Source organism: Ranitomeya variabilis, chromosome 2 (assembly GCF_051348905.1).
Source record: "Ranitomeya variabilis isolate aRanVar5 chromosome 2, aRanVar5.hap1, whole genome shotgun sequence".
NCBI lineage: Eukaryota > Metazoa > Chordata > Amphibia > Anura > Dendrobatidae > Ranitomeya > Ranitomeya variabilis.
The window spans coordinates 193,928,086-193,943,132 of NC_135233.1; the positions used below are offsets into that span (position 1 = coordinate 193,928,086).

Consider the following 15,047-nt stretch of genomic DNA (forward strand, 5'->3'; position numbering starts at 1 on the left):
AGTCAGGGGGCTCAGGTGGACGGAGGCTTCTCTGGTGTGGGCGGGGGCGCTGTTGGCGCTCAGTCATGGGGCTCAGGTGGACAGAGGCTTCTCCGGTGTGGCGGGTGACGGGGGTGCAGCGGGCGATCAGTCAGGGGGCTCAGGTGGACGGAGGCTTTCCGGTGTGGCGCGGGCGCTGCTGACGGTCAGTCAGGGGGCTCAGGTGGAAGGAGGCTTCTCCGGTGTGGCGGGTGGCAGGGGCGCTGCTGGCGCTCAGTCAGGGGCTCAGGTGGACGGAGGCTTCTCCGGTGTGGCGGGTGATGGGGGCGCTGCTGGCGGTCAGTCAGGGGGCTCAGGAGGACGGAGGATTCTACGGTGTGGCGGGTGATGGGGGCGCTGCTGGCGGTCAGTCATGGGGCTCAGGTGGACAGAGGCTTCTCCGGTGTGGCGGGTGACGGGGGTGCAGCGGGCTGTCAGTCAGGGGGCTCAGGTGGACGGAGGCTTTCCGGTGTGGCGGGGGCGCTGCTGGCGGTCAGTCAGGGGCTCAGGTGGACGTAGACTTCTCCAGTGTGGCGGGGGCGCTGCTGGCGATCAGTCAGAGGCTCAGGTGGACGGAGGCTTCTCCGGTGTGGCGGGTGATGGGGGCGCTGCTAGCGGTCAGTCAGGGGGCTCAGGAGGACGGAGGATTCTACGGTGTAGTGGGTGACGGGGGTGCAGCGGGCGGTCAGTCAGGGGTTCAGAAGGACGGAGGCTTCTCCGATGCGGCGGGTGACGGGGGCGCTGCTGGCGGTCAGTCATGAGGCTCAGGTGGATGGAGGCTTCTACGGTGTGGCGGGTGACGGGGTCGCTGCTGGCGGTCAGTCAGGGGGTTCAGGTGGACGGAGGCTTCTCTGGTGTGGGCGGGGGCGCTGTTGGCGCTCAGTCATGGGGCTCAGGTGGACAGAGGCTTCTCAGGTGTGGCGGGTGACGGGGGTGTGGCGGGTGACGGGGGTGCGGCGGGCGGTCAGTCAGGGGGCTCAGGTGGACGGATGCTTTCCGGTGTGGCGGGGGCGCTGCTGGCGGTCAGTCAGGGGGCTCAGGTGGAAGGAGGCTTCTCCGGTGTGGCAGGGGCGAGGCTGGCGGTCAGTCAGGGGGCTCAGGTGGACGGAGGCTTTCCAGTGTGGCAGGTGACGGGGGCGCTGCTGGCGGTCAGTCAGGGGGCTCAGGTGGAAGGAGGCTTCTCCGGTGTGGTGGGGGCGCTGCTGGCGGTCAGTCAGGGGGCTCAGGTGGAAGGAGGCTTCTCCGGTGTGGTGGGGGCGCTGCTGGCGGTCAGTCAGGGTGCTCAGGTGGAAGGAGGCTTCTCCGGTGTGGCGGGTGACGGGAGGGCTGCTGGCGGTCAGTCAGGGGGCTCAGGTGGACGGAGGCTTTCCAGTGTGGCAGGTGACGGGGGCACTGCTGGCGGTCAGTCAGGGGGCTCAGGTGGAAGGAGGCTTCTCCGGTGTGGCAGGGGCGAGGCTGGCGGTCAGTCAGGGGGCTCAGGTGGACGGAGGCTTTCCAGTGTGGCAGGTGACGGGGGCGCTGCTGGCGGTCAGTCAGGGGGCTCAGGTGGAAGGAGGCTTCTCCGGTGTGGTGGGGGCGCTGCTGGCGGTCAGTCAGGGGGCTCAGGTGGACGGAGGCTTTCCAGTGTGGCAGGTGACGGGGGCGCTGCTGGCGGTCAGTCAGGGGGCTCAGGTGGAAGGAGGCTTCTCCGGTGTGGTGGGGGCGCTGCTGGCGGTCAGTCAGGGGGCTCAGGTGGAAGGAGGCTTCTCCGGTGTGGTGGGGGCGCTGCTGGCGGTCAGTCAGGGGGCTCAGGTGGAAGGAGGCTTCTCCGGTGTGGCGGGTGACGGGAGGGCTGCTGGCGGTCAGTCAGGGGGCTCAGGAGGACGGAGGCTTCTCCGGTGTGGCAGGTGACGGGGGCTCAGGTGGACGGAGGATTGTGCCGCAGGTGGAGCCGCCTCCTCTCTCCAATCCCCGGCACTTCCGTGTGACGGCCCCGCTCCTTCCTCAGTGATGGGCAGAGGTCTCGGTGCCGCCCGCGCTCTCCCCTGACTCCTCGCTGTCAGTCTCCGCCGCTCGCTCCCGGCCGCCATGTCTGTCCTCCGCCGCTGTGCCGGCTTCGTGCTGCAGGCCTCATCCCGGCTTCTCCTGGCCGTTATCCGCCTTGTGTCGTTCTTCTCTCGGAAGCTGCCGGCCGTGTCCGCTCCTCGGGATCCGCTGCTGCTCACCCCCGCCTCCGTGCTAGCGGAGAGGATACGGCGGGGAGAGGTGAGACCCCCGGGTGTGCTCAGTGCGCGAAACCTCACCACGGCATAGTGCTGTGCGCTGCCGGTGAGTGGCTGCAGCGGTCACTTGTCTGTCTAGACGGGCGCGCGCGACTGTGGAACATCAGTGTTACTGGACTAATTATTTTACATTTTGTCTTTTTAATCTTTGTCTGCGGTTGGTCCCCCCTCCAGACCCCTCTACAGATTCCCGACCTCCTGCTACCGACACCACCACAGATCCCCCTCCACTCCAAACCCCTCTACAGACCCCCGCTGCAGACCCACCGCTCCTGACAAATCTACAGACCCCCCCTCCAGACCCCTCTACAGATCCCGCTCCAGACCCCTCCCCCCCCCCTCCAGACCCCTCTCCCCCCCCCTCCAGACCCCTCTCCCCCCCCCTCCTCCAGACCCCTCTCCCCCCCCTCCTCCAGACCCCTCTCCCCCCCTCCTCCAGACCCCTCTCCCCCCTCCTCCTCCAGACCCCTCTCCCCCCTCCTCCTCCAGACCCCTCTCCCCCCCTCCTCCAGACCCCTCTCCCCCCCTCCTCCAGACCCCTCTCCCCCCCCTCCTCCAGACCCCTCTCCCCCCCCCTCCAGACCCCTCTCCCCCCCTCCTCCAGACCCCTCTCCCCCCCTCCTCCAGACCCCTCTCCCCCCCCTCCTCCAGACCCCTCTCCCCCCCCCTCCTCCAGACCCCTCTCCCCCCCCCTCCTCCAGACCCCTCTCCCCCCCTCCTCCAGACCCCTCTCCCCCCCTCCTCCAAACCCCTCTACAGACCCCCGCTGCAGACCCACCGCTCCTGACAAATCTACAGACCCCTCTACAGATCCCGCTCCAGACCCCTCCCCCCCCTCCTCCAGACCCCTCTCCCCCCCTCCTCCAGACCCCTCTCCCCCCCTCCTCCAGACCCCTCTCCCCCCCCTCCTCCAGACCCCTCTCCCCCCCCTCCTCCAGACCCCTCTCCCCCCCCTCCTCCAGACCCCTCTCCCCCCCCTCCTCCAGACCCCTCTCCCCCCCCTCCTCCAGACCCCTCTACAGATCTGTCACAGGTTCCTTCACCGGTATCACGCAATCAACAGAGCCAGCGAAGAGTGAACAATCCCAAGACCTTTATTTAGGCAAAAATACGAAAGATCCATATACGATCCACCACACAAAGGATACACTAGTCCAGAACACAAATGCAGTTCAGTAACAGGATAAAAGTCCAACAATCCAGCAGACAGAGGATAACATAGTCCATATACTCTTCCTCTCTGAGATGCTGTGTCCACATCATCATTCCACACAGGACTCATCTGTGTCTCACCTCACTGATACTTTAAGTCTCCCTCCTCATTCACAAGTCAGGAGGGGGATGGTCTTAGGGGCTCATTGTTTCAACAAGCTAGGTCAACATGACATTAGCATGTTAGCAAACAATACAGTGCTGTGGGGGCTGATGTCAGATGGCAGCAACAGCCATTCATAAATTAGCAAATAACTCCTTCTAGAAGAGAACACCATGAAAATAAGTAAAATAGAAATATACACTAAAATGATGCCTACTTAGCATATCACACCATCACAAGATCCCGCTCTAGACCCCCCGCTCCTGATGCCTCTACAGACCCACCTTCAGACACTTCTACAGATCCCGCTCCAGACCCCCACGCCAGACACCTCTACAGGTTCCTCTCCAGACCCCCCCCTTCAGACACTTCTACAGGTCCCTCTCCAGACCCCCCACTCCAGACCCCCCTGCTCCTGACACCTCTACAGACCCCCCTCCACATACTTATACAGATTCCGCTCCAGGCCCCCCCTCCAGACACTTCTACAGATCCCGCACCAGGCCCCCCCTCCAGACACTTCTACAGATCCCGCACCAGACCCCCCCTCCAGACACTTCTACAGATCCCACTCCAGACCCCCCTTGCCAGCCCCCCCCTCTCCAGACCCCCCCGCTCCCGCTCCTGACACCTCTACAGACCCCTCTCCAGACCCGCCGCTCCAGACACATGTACAGATCCTGCTCCAGACCCCCTCACTCCACAGACCCCTCTCCACACCCCTCCACAGAGTGCGTCTTCTTAAATGAAACCGCACTAGTGATGAGCAAGTGTGCTCGGGTACAGTGTTATTAGGTCTTATCCTCCATGCTGGGGGGCTATCCGAGGGTCTGCGGCGCGCTCTAATGCTATGTTCAGGTCCTCTCGCGGCTGTCAGGTAATCCCTGCATGCCTCGCGGCTGTCGGTTAGGTAATCCCTGCATGCCTTGCAGCTGTCGGTTAGGTAATCCCTACATGTTTCGCTGCTGTCGGTTAGGTAATCCTTCTTGTGTTGCCACTTTCTAACAGCAGTGAGACATGCAGCCGCATGGACTCGGACATAGTATTAGAGTGCTGCAGACCCTCGGATAGCCCCCGAGCATGCTCAGATCACACCTGATAACACCGTGTCCGCTGGCTCATCACTAAACGCCCATTTAAAATAAACCCTACTTTTACCCCCTCGTTCCAGTGTTGTTGGGGGCACTTGTGAGACATTTTTACATGATCAGTGGCCGCCAGTGGGCTGTGCTGCTCCCCCGCCCTCAGTGCTGACATGTAAGAAGGCGCTATCCAAGTAGTAGACGACCCCTTTAAGTTTTGTACCGTGTTTTCTGCCTCTCTGTGTTTAGAGGTCAGTTCACGTCTTATCTCTGAAAGGGGTCGTCCACAACTAGGAGAAGCGCTTCTCCATCTAAATGTTTGGCCGCAATAAAATAATAAAGCCTGTACTCGCCTCCTGGGCTGGGGCCGTACTCGCCTCCCGGGCTGGGGCCGTACTCGCCTCCCGGGCTGGGGCCGTACTCGCCTCCCGGGCTGGGCCGTACTCGCCTCCCGGGCTGGGGCCGTACCCGCCTCCCGGGCTGGGGCCGTACCCGCCTCCCGGGCTGGGGCCGTACCCGCCTCCCGGGCTGGGGCCGTACCCGCCTCCCGGGCTGGGGCCGTACCCGCCTCCCGGGCTGGGGCCGTACCCGCCTCCCGGGCTGGGGCCGTACCCGCCTCCCGGGCTGGGGCCGTACCCGCCTCCCGGGCTGGGGCCGTACCCGCCTCCCGGGCTGGGGCCGTACCCGCCTCCCGGGCTGGGGCCGCACCCGCCTCCCGGGCTGGGGCCGCACCCGCCTCCCGGGCTGGGGCCGCACCCGCCTCCCGGGCTGGGGCCGCACCCGCCTCCCGGGCTGGGGCCGCACCCGCCTCCCGGGCTGGGGCCGCACCCGCCTCCCGGGCTGGGGCCGCACCCGCCTCCCGGGCTGGGGCCGCACCCGCCTCCCGGGCTGGGGCCGCACTCGCCTCCCGGGCTGGGGCCGCACTCGCCTCCCGGGCTGGGGCCGCACTCGCCTCCCGGGCTGGGGCCGCACTCGCCTCCCGGGCTGGGGCCGCACTCGCCTCCCGGGCTGGGGCCGCACTCGCCTCCCGGGCTGGGGCCGCACTCGCCTCCCGGGCTGGGGCCGCACTCGCCTCCCGGGCTGGGGCCGCACTCGCCTCCCGGGCTGGGGCCGCACTCGCCTCCCGGGCTGGGGCCGCACTCGCCTCCCGGGCTGGGGCCGCACTCGCCTCCCGGGCTGGGGCCGCACTCGCCTCCCGGGCTGGGGCCGCACTCGCCTCCCGGGCTGGGGCCGCACTCGCCTCCCGGGCTGGGGCCGCACTCGCCTCCCGGGCTGGGGCCGCACTCGCCTCCCGGGCTGGGGCCGCACTCGCCTCCCGGGCTGGGGCCGCACTCGCCTCCCGGGCTGGGGCCGCACTCGCCTCCCGGGCTGGGGCCGCACTCGCCTCGTGGGCTGGGGCCGCACTCGCCTCGTGGGCTGGGGCCGCACTCGCCTCGTGGGCTGGGGCCGCACTCGCCTCGTGGGCTGGGGCCGCACTCGCCTCGTGGGCTGGGGCCGCACTCGCCTCGTGGGCTGGGGCCGCACTCGCCTCGTGGGCTGGGGCCGCACTCGCCTCGTGGGCTGGGGCCGCACTCGCCTGGTGGGCTGGGGCCGCACTCGCCTGGTGGGCTGGGGCCGCACTCGCCTGGTGGGCTGGGGCCGCACTCGCCTGGTGGGCTGGGGCCGCACTCGCCTGGTGGGCTGGGGCCGCACTCGCCTGGTGGGCTGGGGCCGCACTCGCCTGGTGGGCTGGGGCCGCACTCGCCTGGTGGGCTGGGGCCGCACTCGCCTGGTGGGCTGGGGCCGCACTCGCCTCGTGGGCTGGGGCCGCACTCGCCTCGTGGGCTGGGGCCGCACTCGCCTCGTGGGCTGGGGCCGCACTCGCATCTTTGGCTGGGGCCGCACCCGCCTCCCGGGCTGGGGCCGCACTCGCCTCCCGGGCTGGGGCCGCACTCGCCTCCCGGGCTGGGGCCGCACTCGCCTCCCGGGCTGGGGCCGCACTCGCCTCCCGGGCTGGGGCCGCACTCGCCTCCCGGGCTGGGGCCGCACTCGCCTCCCGGGCTGGGGCCGCACTCGCCTCCCGGGCTGGGGCCGCACTCGCCTCCCGGGCTGGGGCCGCACTCGCCTCCCGGGCTGGGGCCGCACTCGCCTCCCGGGCTGGGGCCGCACTCGCCTCCCGGGCTGGGGCCGCACTCGCCTCCCGGGCTGGGGCCGCACTCGCCTCCCGGGCTGGGGCCGCACTCGCCTGGTGGGCTGGGGCCGCACTCGCCTGGTGGGCTGGGGCCGCACTCGCCTGGTGGGCTGGGGCCGCACTCGCCTCGTGGGCTGGGGCCGCACTCGCCTCGTGGGCTGGGGCCGCACTCGCCTCGTGGGCTGGGGCCGCACTCGCCTCGTGGGCTGGGGCCGCACTCGCCTCGTGGGCTGGGGCCGCACTCGCATCTTTGGCTGGGGCCGCACCCGCCTCCCGGGCTGGGGCCGCACTCGCCTCCCGGGCTGGGGCCGCACTCGCCTCCCGGGCTGGGGCCGCACTCGCCTCCCGGGCTGGGGCCGCACTCGCCTCCCGGGCTGGGGCCGCACTCGCCTCCCGGGCTGGGGCCGCACTCGCCTCCCGGGCTGGGGCCGCACTCGCCTCCCGGGCTGGGGCCGCACTCGCCTCCCGGGCTGGGGCCGCACTCGCCTCCCGGGCTGGGGCCGCACTCGCCTCCCGGGCTGGGGCCGCACTCGCCTCCCGGGCTGGGGCCGCACTCGCCTCCCGGGCTGGGGCCGCACTCGCCTCCCGGGCTGGGGCCGCACTCGCCTCCCGGGCTGGGGCCGCACTCGCCTCCCGGGCTGGGGCCGCACTCGCCTCCCGGGCTGGGGCCGCACTCGCCTCCCGGGCTGGGGCCGCACTCGCCTCGTGGGCTGGGGCCGCACTCGCCTCGTGGGCTGGGGCCGCACTCGCCTCGTGGGCTGGGGCCGCACTCGCCTCGTGGGCTGGGGCCGCACTCGCCTCGTGGGCTGGGGCCGCACTCGCCTCGTGGGCTGGGGCCGCACTCGCCTCGTGGGCTGGGGCCGCACTCGCCTGGTGGGCTGGGGCCGCACTCGCCTGGTGGGCTGGGGCCGCACTCGCCTGGTGGGCTGGGGCCGCACTCGCCTGGTGGGCTGGGGCCGCACTCGCCTGGTGGGCTGGGGCCGCACTCGCCTGGTGGGCTGGGGCCGCACTCGCCTGGTGGGCTGGGGCCGCACTCGCCTGGTGGGCTGGGGCCGCACTCGCCTGGTGGGCTGGGGCCGCACTCGCCTGGTGGGCTGGGGCCGCACTCGCCTGGTGGGCTGGGGCCGCACTCGCCTCGTGGGCTGGGGCCGCACTCGCCTCGTGGGCTGGGGCCGCACTCGCCTCGTGGGCTGGGGCCGCACTCGCCTCGTGGGCTGGGGCCGCACTCGCATCTTTGGCTGGGGCCGCACTCGCCTCGTGGGCTGGGGCCGCACTCGCATCTTTGGCTGGGGCCGCACTCGCCTCGTGGGCTGGGGCCGCACTCGCCTCGTGGGCTGGGGCCGCACTCGCCTCGTGGGCTGGGGCCGCACTCGCCTCGTGGGCTGGGGCCGCACTCGCCTCGTGGGCTGGGGCCGCACTCGCCTCGTGGGCTGGGGCCGCACTCGCCTCCCGGGCTGGGGCCGCACTCGCCTCCCGGGCTGGGGCCGCACTCGCCTCCCGGGCTGGGGCCGCACTCGCCTCCCGGGCTGGGGCCGCACTCGCCTCCCGGGCTGGGGCCGCACTCGCCTCCCGGGCTGGGGCCGCACTCGCCTCCCGGGCTGGGGCCGCACTCGCCTCCCGGGCTGGGGCCGCACTCGCCTCCCGGGCTGGGGCCGCACTCGCCTCCCGGGCTGGGGCCGCACTCGCCTCCCGGGCTGGGGCCGCACTCGCCTCCCGGGCTGGGGCCGCACTCGCCTCGTGGGCTGGGGCCGCACTCGCCTCGTGGGCTGGGGCCGCACTCGCCTGGTGGGCTGGGGCCGCACTCGCCTGGTGGGCTGGGGCCGCACTCGCCTGGTGGGCTGGGGCCGCACTCGCCTGGTGGGCTGGGGCCGCACTCGCCTGGTGGGCTGGGGCCGCACTCGCCTGGTGGGCTGGGGCCGCACTCGCCTGGTGGGCTGGGGCCGCACTCGCCTGGTGGGCTGGGGCCGCACTCGCCTGGTGGGCTGGGGCCGCACTCGCCTGGTGGGCTGGGGCCGCACTCGCCTGGTGGGCTGGGGCCGCACTCGCCTGGTGGGCTGGGGCCGCACTCGCCTGGTGGGCTGGGGCCGCACTCGCCTGGTGGGCTGGGGCCGCACTCGCCTGGTGGGCTGGGGCCGCACTCGCCTGGTGGGCTGGGGCCGCACTCGCCTGGTGGGCTGGGGCCGCACTCGCCTGGTGGGCTGGGGCCGCACTCGCCTCGTGGGCTGGGGCCGCACTCGCCTCGTGGGCTGGGGCCGCACTCGCATCTTTGGCTGGGGCCGCACTCGCATCTTTGGCTGGGGCCGCACTCGCCTCGTGGGCTGGGGCCGCACTCGCCTCGTGGGCTGGGGCCGCACTCGCCTCGTGGGCTGGGGCCGCACTCGCCTCGTGGGCTGGGGCCGCACTCGCCTCGTGGGCTGGGGCCGCACTCGCCTCGTGGGCTGGGGCCGCACTCGCCTCGTGGGCTGGGGCCGCACTCGCCTCCCGGGCTGGGGCCGCACTCGCCTCCCGGGCTGGGGCCGCACTCGCCTCCCGGGCTGGGGCCGCACTCGCCTCCCGGGCTGGGGCCGCACTCGCCTCCCGGGCTGGGGCCGCACTCGCCTCCCGGGCTGGGGCCGCACTCGCCTCCCGGGCTGGGGCCGCACTCGCCTCCCGGGCTGGGGCCGCACTCGCCTCCCGGGCTGGGGCCGCACTCGCATCTTTGGCTGGGGCCGCACTCGCCTCGTGGGCTGGGGCCGCACTCGCCTGGTGGGCTGGGGCCGCACTCGCCTGGTGGGCTGGGGCCGCACTCGCCTGGTGGGCTGGGGCCGCACTCGCCTGGTGGGCTGGGGCCGCACTCGCCTGGTGGGCTGGGGCCGCACTCGCCTGGTGGGCTGGGGCCGCACTCGCCTGGTGGGCTGGGGCCGCACTCGCCTGGTGGGCTGGGGCCGCACTCGCCTGGTGGGCTGGGGCCGCACTCGCCTGGTGGGCTGGGGCCGCACTCGCCTGGTGGGCTGGGGCCGCACTCGCCTGGTGGGCTGGGGCCGCACTCGCCTGGTGGGCTGGGGCCGCACTCGCCTGGTGGGCTGGAGCCGCACTCGCCTGGTGGGCTGGGGCCGCACTCGCCTGGTGGGCTGGGGCCGCACTCGCCTCGTGGGCTGGGGCCGCACTCGCATCTTTGGCTGGGGCCGCACTCGCCTCGTGGGCTGGGGCCGCACTCGCCTCGTGGGCTGGGGCCGCACTCGCCTCGTGGGCTGGGGCCGCACTCGCCTCGTGGGCTGGGGCCGCACTCGCCTCGTGGGCTGGGGCCGCACTCGCCTCGTGGGCTGGGGCCGCACTCGCCTCGTGGGCTGGGGCCGCACTCGCCTCCCGGGCTGGGGCCGCACTCGCCTCGTGGGCTGGGGCCGCACTCGCATCTTTGGCTGGGGCCGCACTCGCATCTTTGGCTGGGGCCGCACTCGCCTCGTGGGCTGGGGCCGCACTCGCCTCGTGGGCTGGGGCCGCACTCGCCTCGTGGGCTGGGGCCGCACTCGCCTCGTGGGCTGGGGCCGCACTCGCCTCGTGGGCTGGGGCCGCACTCGCCTCGTGGGCTGGGGCCGCACTCGCCTCGTGGGCTGGGGCCGCACTCGCCTCCCGGGCTGGGGCCGCACTCGCCTCCCGGGCTGGGGCCGCACTCGCCTCCCGGGCTGGGGCCGCACTCGCCTGGTGGGCTGGGGCCGCACTCGCCTCGTGGGCTGGGGCCGCACTCGCATCTTTGGCTGGGGCCGCACTCGCCTCGTGGGCTGGGGCCGCACTCGCCTCGTGGGCTGGGGCCGCACTCGCCTCGTGGGCTGGGGCCGCACTCGCCTCGTGGGCTGGGGCCGCACTCGCCTCGTGGGCTGGGGCCGCACTCGCCTCGTGGGCTGGGGCCGCACTCGCCTCGTGGGCTGGGGCCGCACTCGCCTCCCGGGCTGGGGCCGCACTCGCCTCGTGGGCTGGGGCCGCACTCGCATCTTTGGCTGGGGCCGCACTCGCATCTTTGGCTGGGGCCGCACTCGCCTCGTGGGCTGGGGCCGCACTCGCCTCGTGGGCTGGGGCCGCACTCGCCTCGTGGGCTGGGGCCGCACTCGCCTCGTGGGCTGGGGCCGCACTCGCCTCGTGGGCTGGGGCCGCACTCGCCTCGTGGGCTGGGGCCGCACTCGCCTCGTGGGCTGGGGCCGCACTCGCCTCCCGGGCTGGGGCCGCACTCGCCTCCCGGGCTGGGGCCGCACTCGCCTCCCGGGCTGGGGCCGCACTCGCCTCCCGGGCTGGGGCCGCACTCGCCTCCCGGGCTGGGGCCGCACTCGCATCTTTGGCTGGGGCCGCACTCGCCTCGTGGGCTGGGGCCGCACTCGCCTCGTGGGCTGGGGCCGCACTCGCCTCGTGGGCTGGGGCCGCACTCGCCTCGTGGGCTGGGGCCGCACTCGCCTCGTGGGCTGGGGCCGCACTCGCCTCGTGGGCTGGGGCCGCACTCGCCTCGTGGGCTGGGGCCGCACTCGCCTCGTGGGCTGGGGCCGCACTCGCCTCGTGGGCTGGGGCCGCACTCGCCTCGTGGGCTGGGGCCGCACTCGCCTCGTGGGCTGGGGACGCACTCGCCTCGTGGGCTGGGGCCGCACTCGCATCTTTGGCTGGGGCCGCACTCGCCTCGTGGGCTGGGGCCGCACTCGCCTCGTGGGCTGGGGCCGCACTCGCCTCGTGGGCTGGGGCCGCACTCGCCTCGTGGGCTGGGGCCGCACTCGCCTCGTGGGCTGGGGCCGCACTCGCCTCGTGGGCTGGGGCCGCACTCGCCTCTTGGGCTGGGGCCCCACTCGCCTCGTGGGCTGGGGCCGCACTCGCCTCGTGGGCTGGGGCCGCACTCGCCTCGTGGGCTGGGGCCGCACTCGCCTCGTGGGCTGGGGCCGCACTCGCCTCGTGGGCTGGGGCCGCACTCGCCTCTTGGGCTGGGGCCCCACTCGCCTCTGGGCTGGGGCCGTACTTTCCTCCCGGGCTGGGGCGGTTCCCGCAGTGTCGGCCTTGGCTCTCGTGCAGTTGTCACCCCGGCGCCCAATCAGCTCTGCCGTTACTGGCCCCACCTTCATACGGATTAAACACGAAGATGAACTCCGAGATCCGTTGCAGCCGGACGTCATCCTCATGTTCAGTTCGACAGGAGGCGGGGCCAGTGACAGCAGAGTTGATTGGATGACAGCGTCAGATGTCACAACAACAGCATCGGAGCCCCGGGGAGAGGGAGTGCCGACATCCAGCCCAGGAGGCGAGTACAAGCTTTATTATTTTATCGGGGCCAAACATTTAGATCAAGAAGGGTTTGTCCCAAAAGCTGACAACCCCTTTAAGGTCATTGTTTGTGGACATGGGGAACTTGTCAGAACATTACGCAATTTTCAGAACTTAATTGGATTTTGTGTGACACCAACACACAGTAACAGGGATTTGTGATGTGTAAAGGAAATTATTCTTGTATTCACCCCCTCAGTCAGTACTATGTAGGACCACCTTTCTCTGCAGTTACTGCTGCAGTCTTTTGGGGTCTGTGTCTCCAGCTTTGCACATCTAGAGGTGACATTTTGCCCCTTCTTCTTTGCCCACTCGCTCTCGCTCAGTGAGATTGGATGGAGACGTCTGTGATCAGCAATGTTCACGTCTTGTCACAGATTCTCTGGGATCCGGTATGGACTGTGACTGGGCCGTTCACACTTAGGAATATGATCTGATCTATACCCTCCATTGTGGCTCTGGCAGGATGTTTAGGGTTATCCTGCTGGAAGGTGGACCTACACCCCAGTCTCTGAACTCCTGCAGACGCTAACAGATTTTCCTCCAAGATTACCCTGTATTTAGCTCCATCCATCTTCCCATCAACTCTCACCAGCTTCCCTGTCCCTGGTGATGAAAAGCCTCCCCACAGCAGGATGCTGCCACCACCATGTGTGACGGTGGTGATGGAGTTTTTAGTGTGATGTACAGTGTTTGTTAGTTTTCTGCCATGTGAGCTAATATATACTGCCAGGGGGGAGGGCTTCCTGTTGGCTGGGGATTTAACAGGCTGATAATTTAGCTTACAAATACTGAGGTAAAAATACTGAGCAAATAACGTGTGAACGAGGTCTAATACAGGAGGAGATGACAGACAGATATATACTACATACAGGAAGAGATGACACACAGGTATATACTATATACAGGGGAGATGACACACACATATACTATATACAGGGGAGATGACACACAGGTATATACTATATACTGGAGGAGATGACACACACATATATACTATATACAGGGGAGATGACACACAGGTATATACTATATACAGGAGATGACACTGGTAAATACTATATACAGGGGAGATGACATACAGGTACATACTATATACAGGGGAGATGACACACAGGTACATACTATATACAGGGGAGATGACACACAGGTATATACTATATACAGGGGAGATGACACACAGGTGTATACTATATACAGGAGGAGATGACACACAGGCATATACTATACACAGGAGGAGATGACATACAGGTACATACTATATACAGGAGGAGATGACATACAGGTACATACTATATACAGGAGGAGATGACATACAGGTACATACTATATACAGGGGAGATGACACACAGATATATACTATATACAGGGGAGATGACACACGTATATACTATATACAGGAGGAGATGACATACAGGTATATACTATATACAGTACAGAAGGAGATGACACACAGGTATATACTATATACAGGAGGAGATGACATACGGGTACATACTATATACAGGAGGAGATGACACACAGGTATATACTATATACAGGGGAGATGACACACGTATATACTATATACAGGAGGAGATGACACACAGGTATATATATACAGGAGATGACATACGGGTACATACTATATACAGGAGGAGATGACACAGGTATATACTATATACAGGAGGAGATAACACACAGGTATATACTATATACAGGGGAGATGACACACGTATATATATACAGGAGGAGATGACACAGATATACTATATACAGGAGGAGATGACATACAGGTATATACTATATACAGGAGGAGATGACATACAGGTATATACTATATACAGGAGGAGATGACACAGGTATATGCTATATACTGGAGGAGATGACATACAGGTACATACTATATATAGGAGGAGATGACACACAGGTATATACTATACAGGAGCAGATGACACACAGGTATATACTATATACAGGAGGAGATAACTTACAGGTATATACTATATACAGGAGGAGATGACATACAGGTATATACTATATAAAAGAGGAGATGACACATAGGTATATAGAGGAGGAGATGACACAGCAGGTATATACTATATACAGGGGAGATGACATACATGTATATACTATATACAGGAGATGACATACAGGTATATATTATATACTGGAGGAGATGACACATAGGTATATACAATATACAGGAGGAGATGACATACAGCAGGTATATACTATTTACAGGGGAGAAGACATACAGGTATATACTATATACAGGAGATGACATACAGGTGTATACTATATATAAGGGAGATGACAAACATGTATATACTGAGGGGAAAATGAAAGGTGTGAGAGCAAAATGAGAGGAGTGAGGGAAAATAGTGGAGTGATCGGAAAATGACAGATGTGAGGTCGAAATGACAAGTGTTAGGGGGGAATGAGAGGAGTGAGGGGAAAATGAGAGATGTGAGGGGGAAAGTGAGAGGCATGATGGGAAAATAAGAGAAGTGAGGTGCTATAAACTAACCACAGATACTAACTATGCCCAGGCAACGCCAGGCTCTTCAGCTAGTTTATTTATATAGCACCATTAATTCCATGGTGCTGCACATGAGAAGGTTACATCAAAATACAAATATCACTTACAGTAAACAAAACTAACAATGACAGACTGGTACAGAGGGAAGAGGACCCTGCCCTTGCAGCCTCACATTCTACAGAATTATGGGGAAGGAGACAGTAGGTTAGGGGTTGCAGTAGCTCCGATAGTGTTGAGGTGGCCGTGTGATCATTACAGGCTGTAAGCTTCTTTGAAGAGATGGGTTTTCAGGTTTCTTTTGAAGGATCCAAATGTGGTGGATAACCGGACGTGTTGGGGCACAGAATTCCAGAGGATGGGAGATATTCGGGAGAAGTCTTGGAGGTGATTGGGTGAGGAGCAAATAAGC

General features: G+C 66.5%; 1 protein-coding gene across 1 annotated transcript in view; it reads left to right on the top strand.

The window, feature by feature from the left end:
• Positions 1 to 1,827: 1,827 nt before the first annotated feature.
• Positions 1,828 to 15,047, top strand: part of FAAH2 (fatty acid amide hydrolase 2) — a 57,384-nt gene continuing 44,164 nt past the window's right edge. Inside the window, exon 1 of the mRNA XM_077283367.1 lies at positions 1,828 to 2,262. Coding sequence (XP_077139482.1) covers positions 2,086 to 2,262 — 177 coding nt within the window. The 5' untranslated portion in view covers positions 1,828 to 2,085. The remainder of the gene's footprint in view (positions 2,263 to 15,047) is intronic.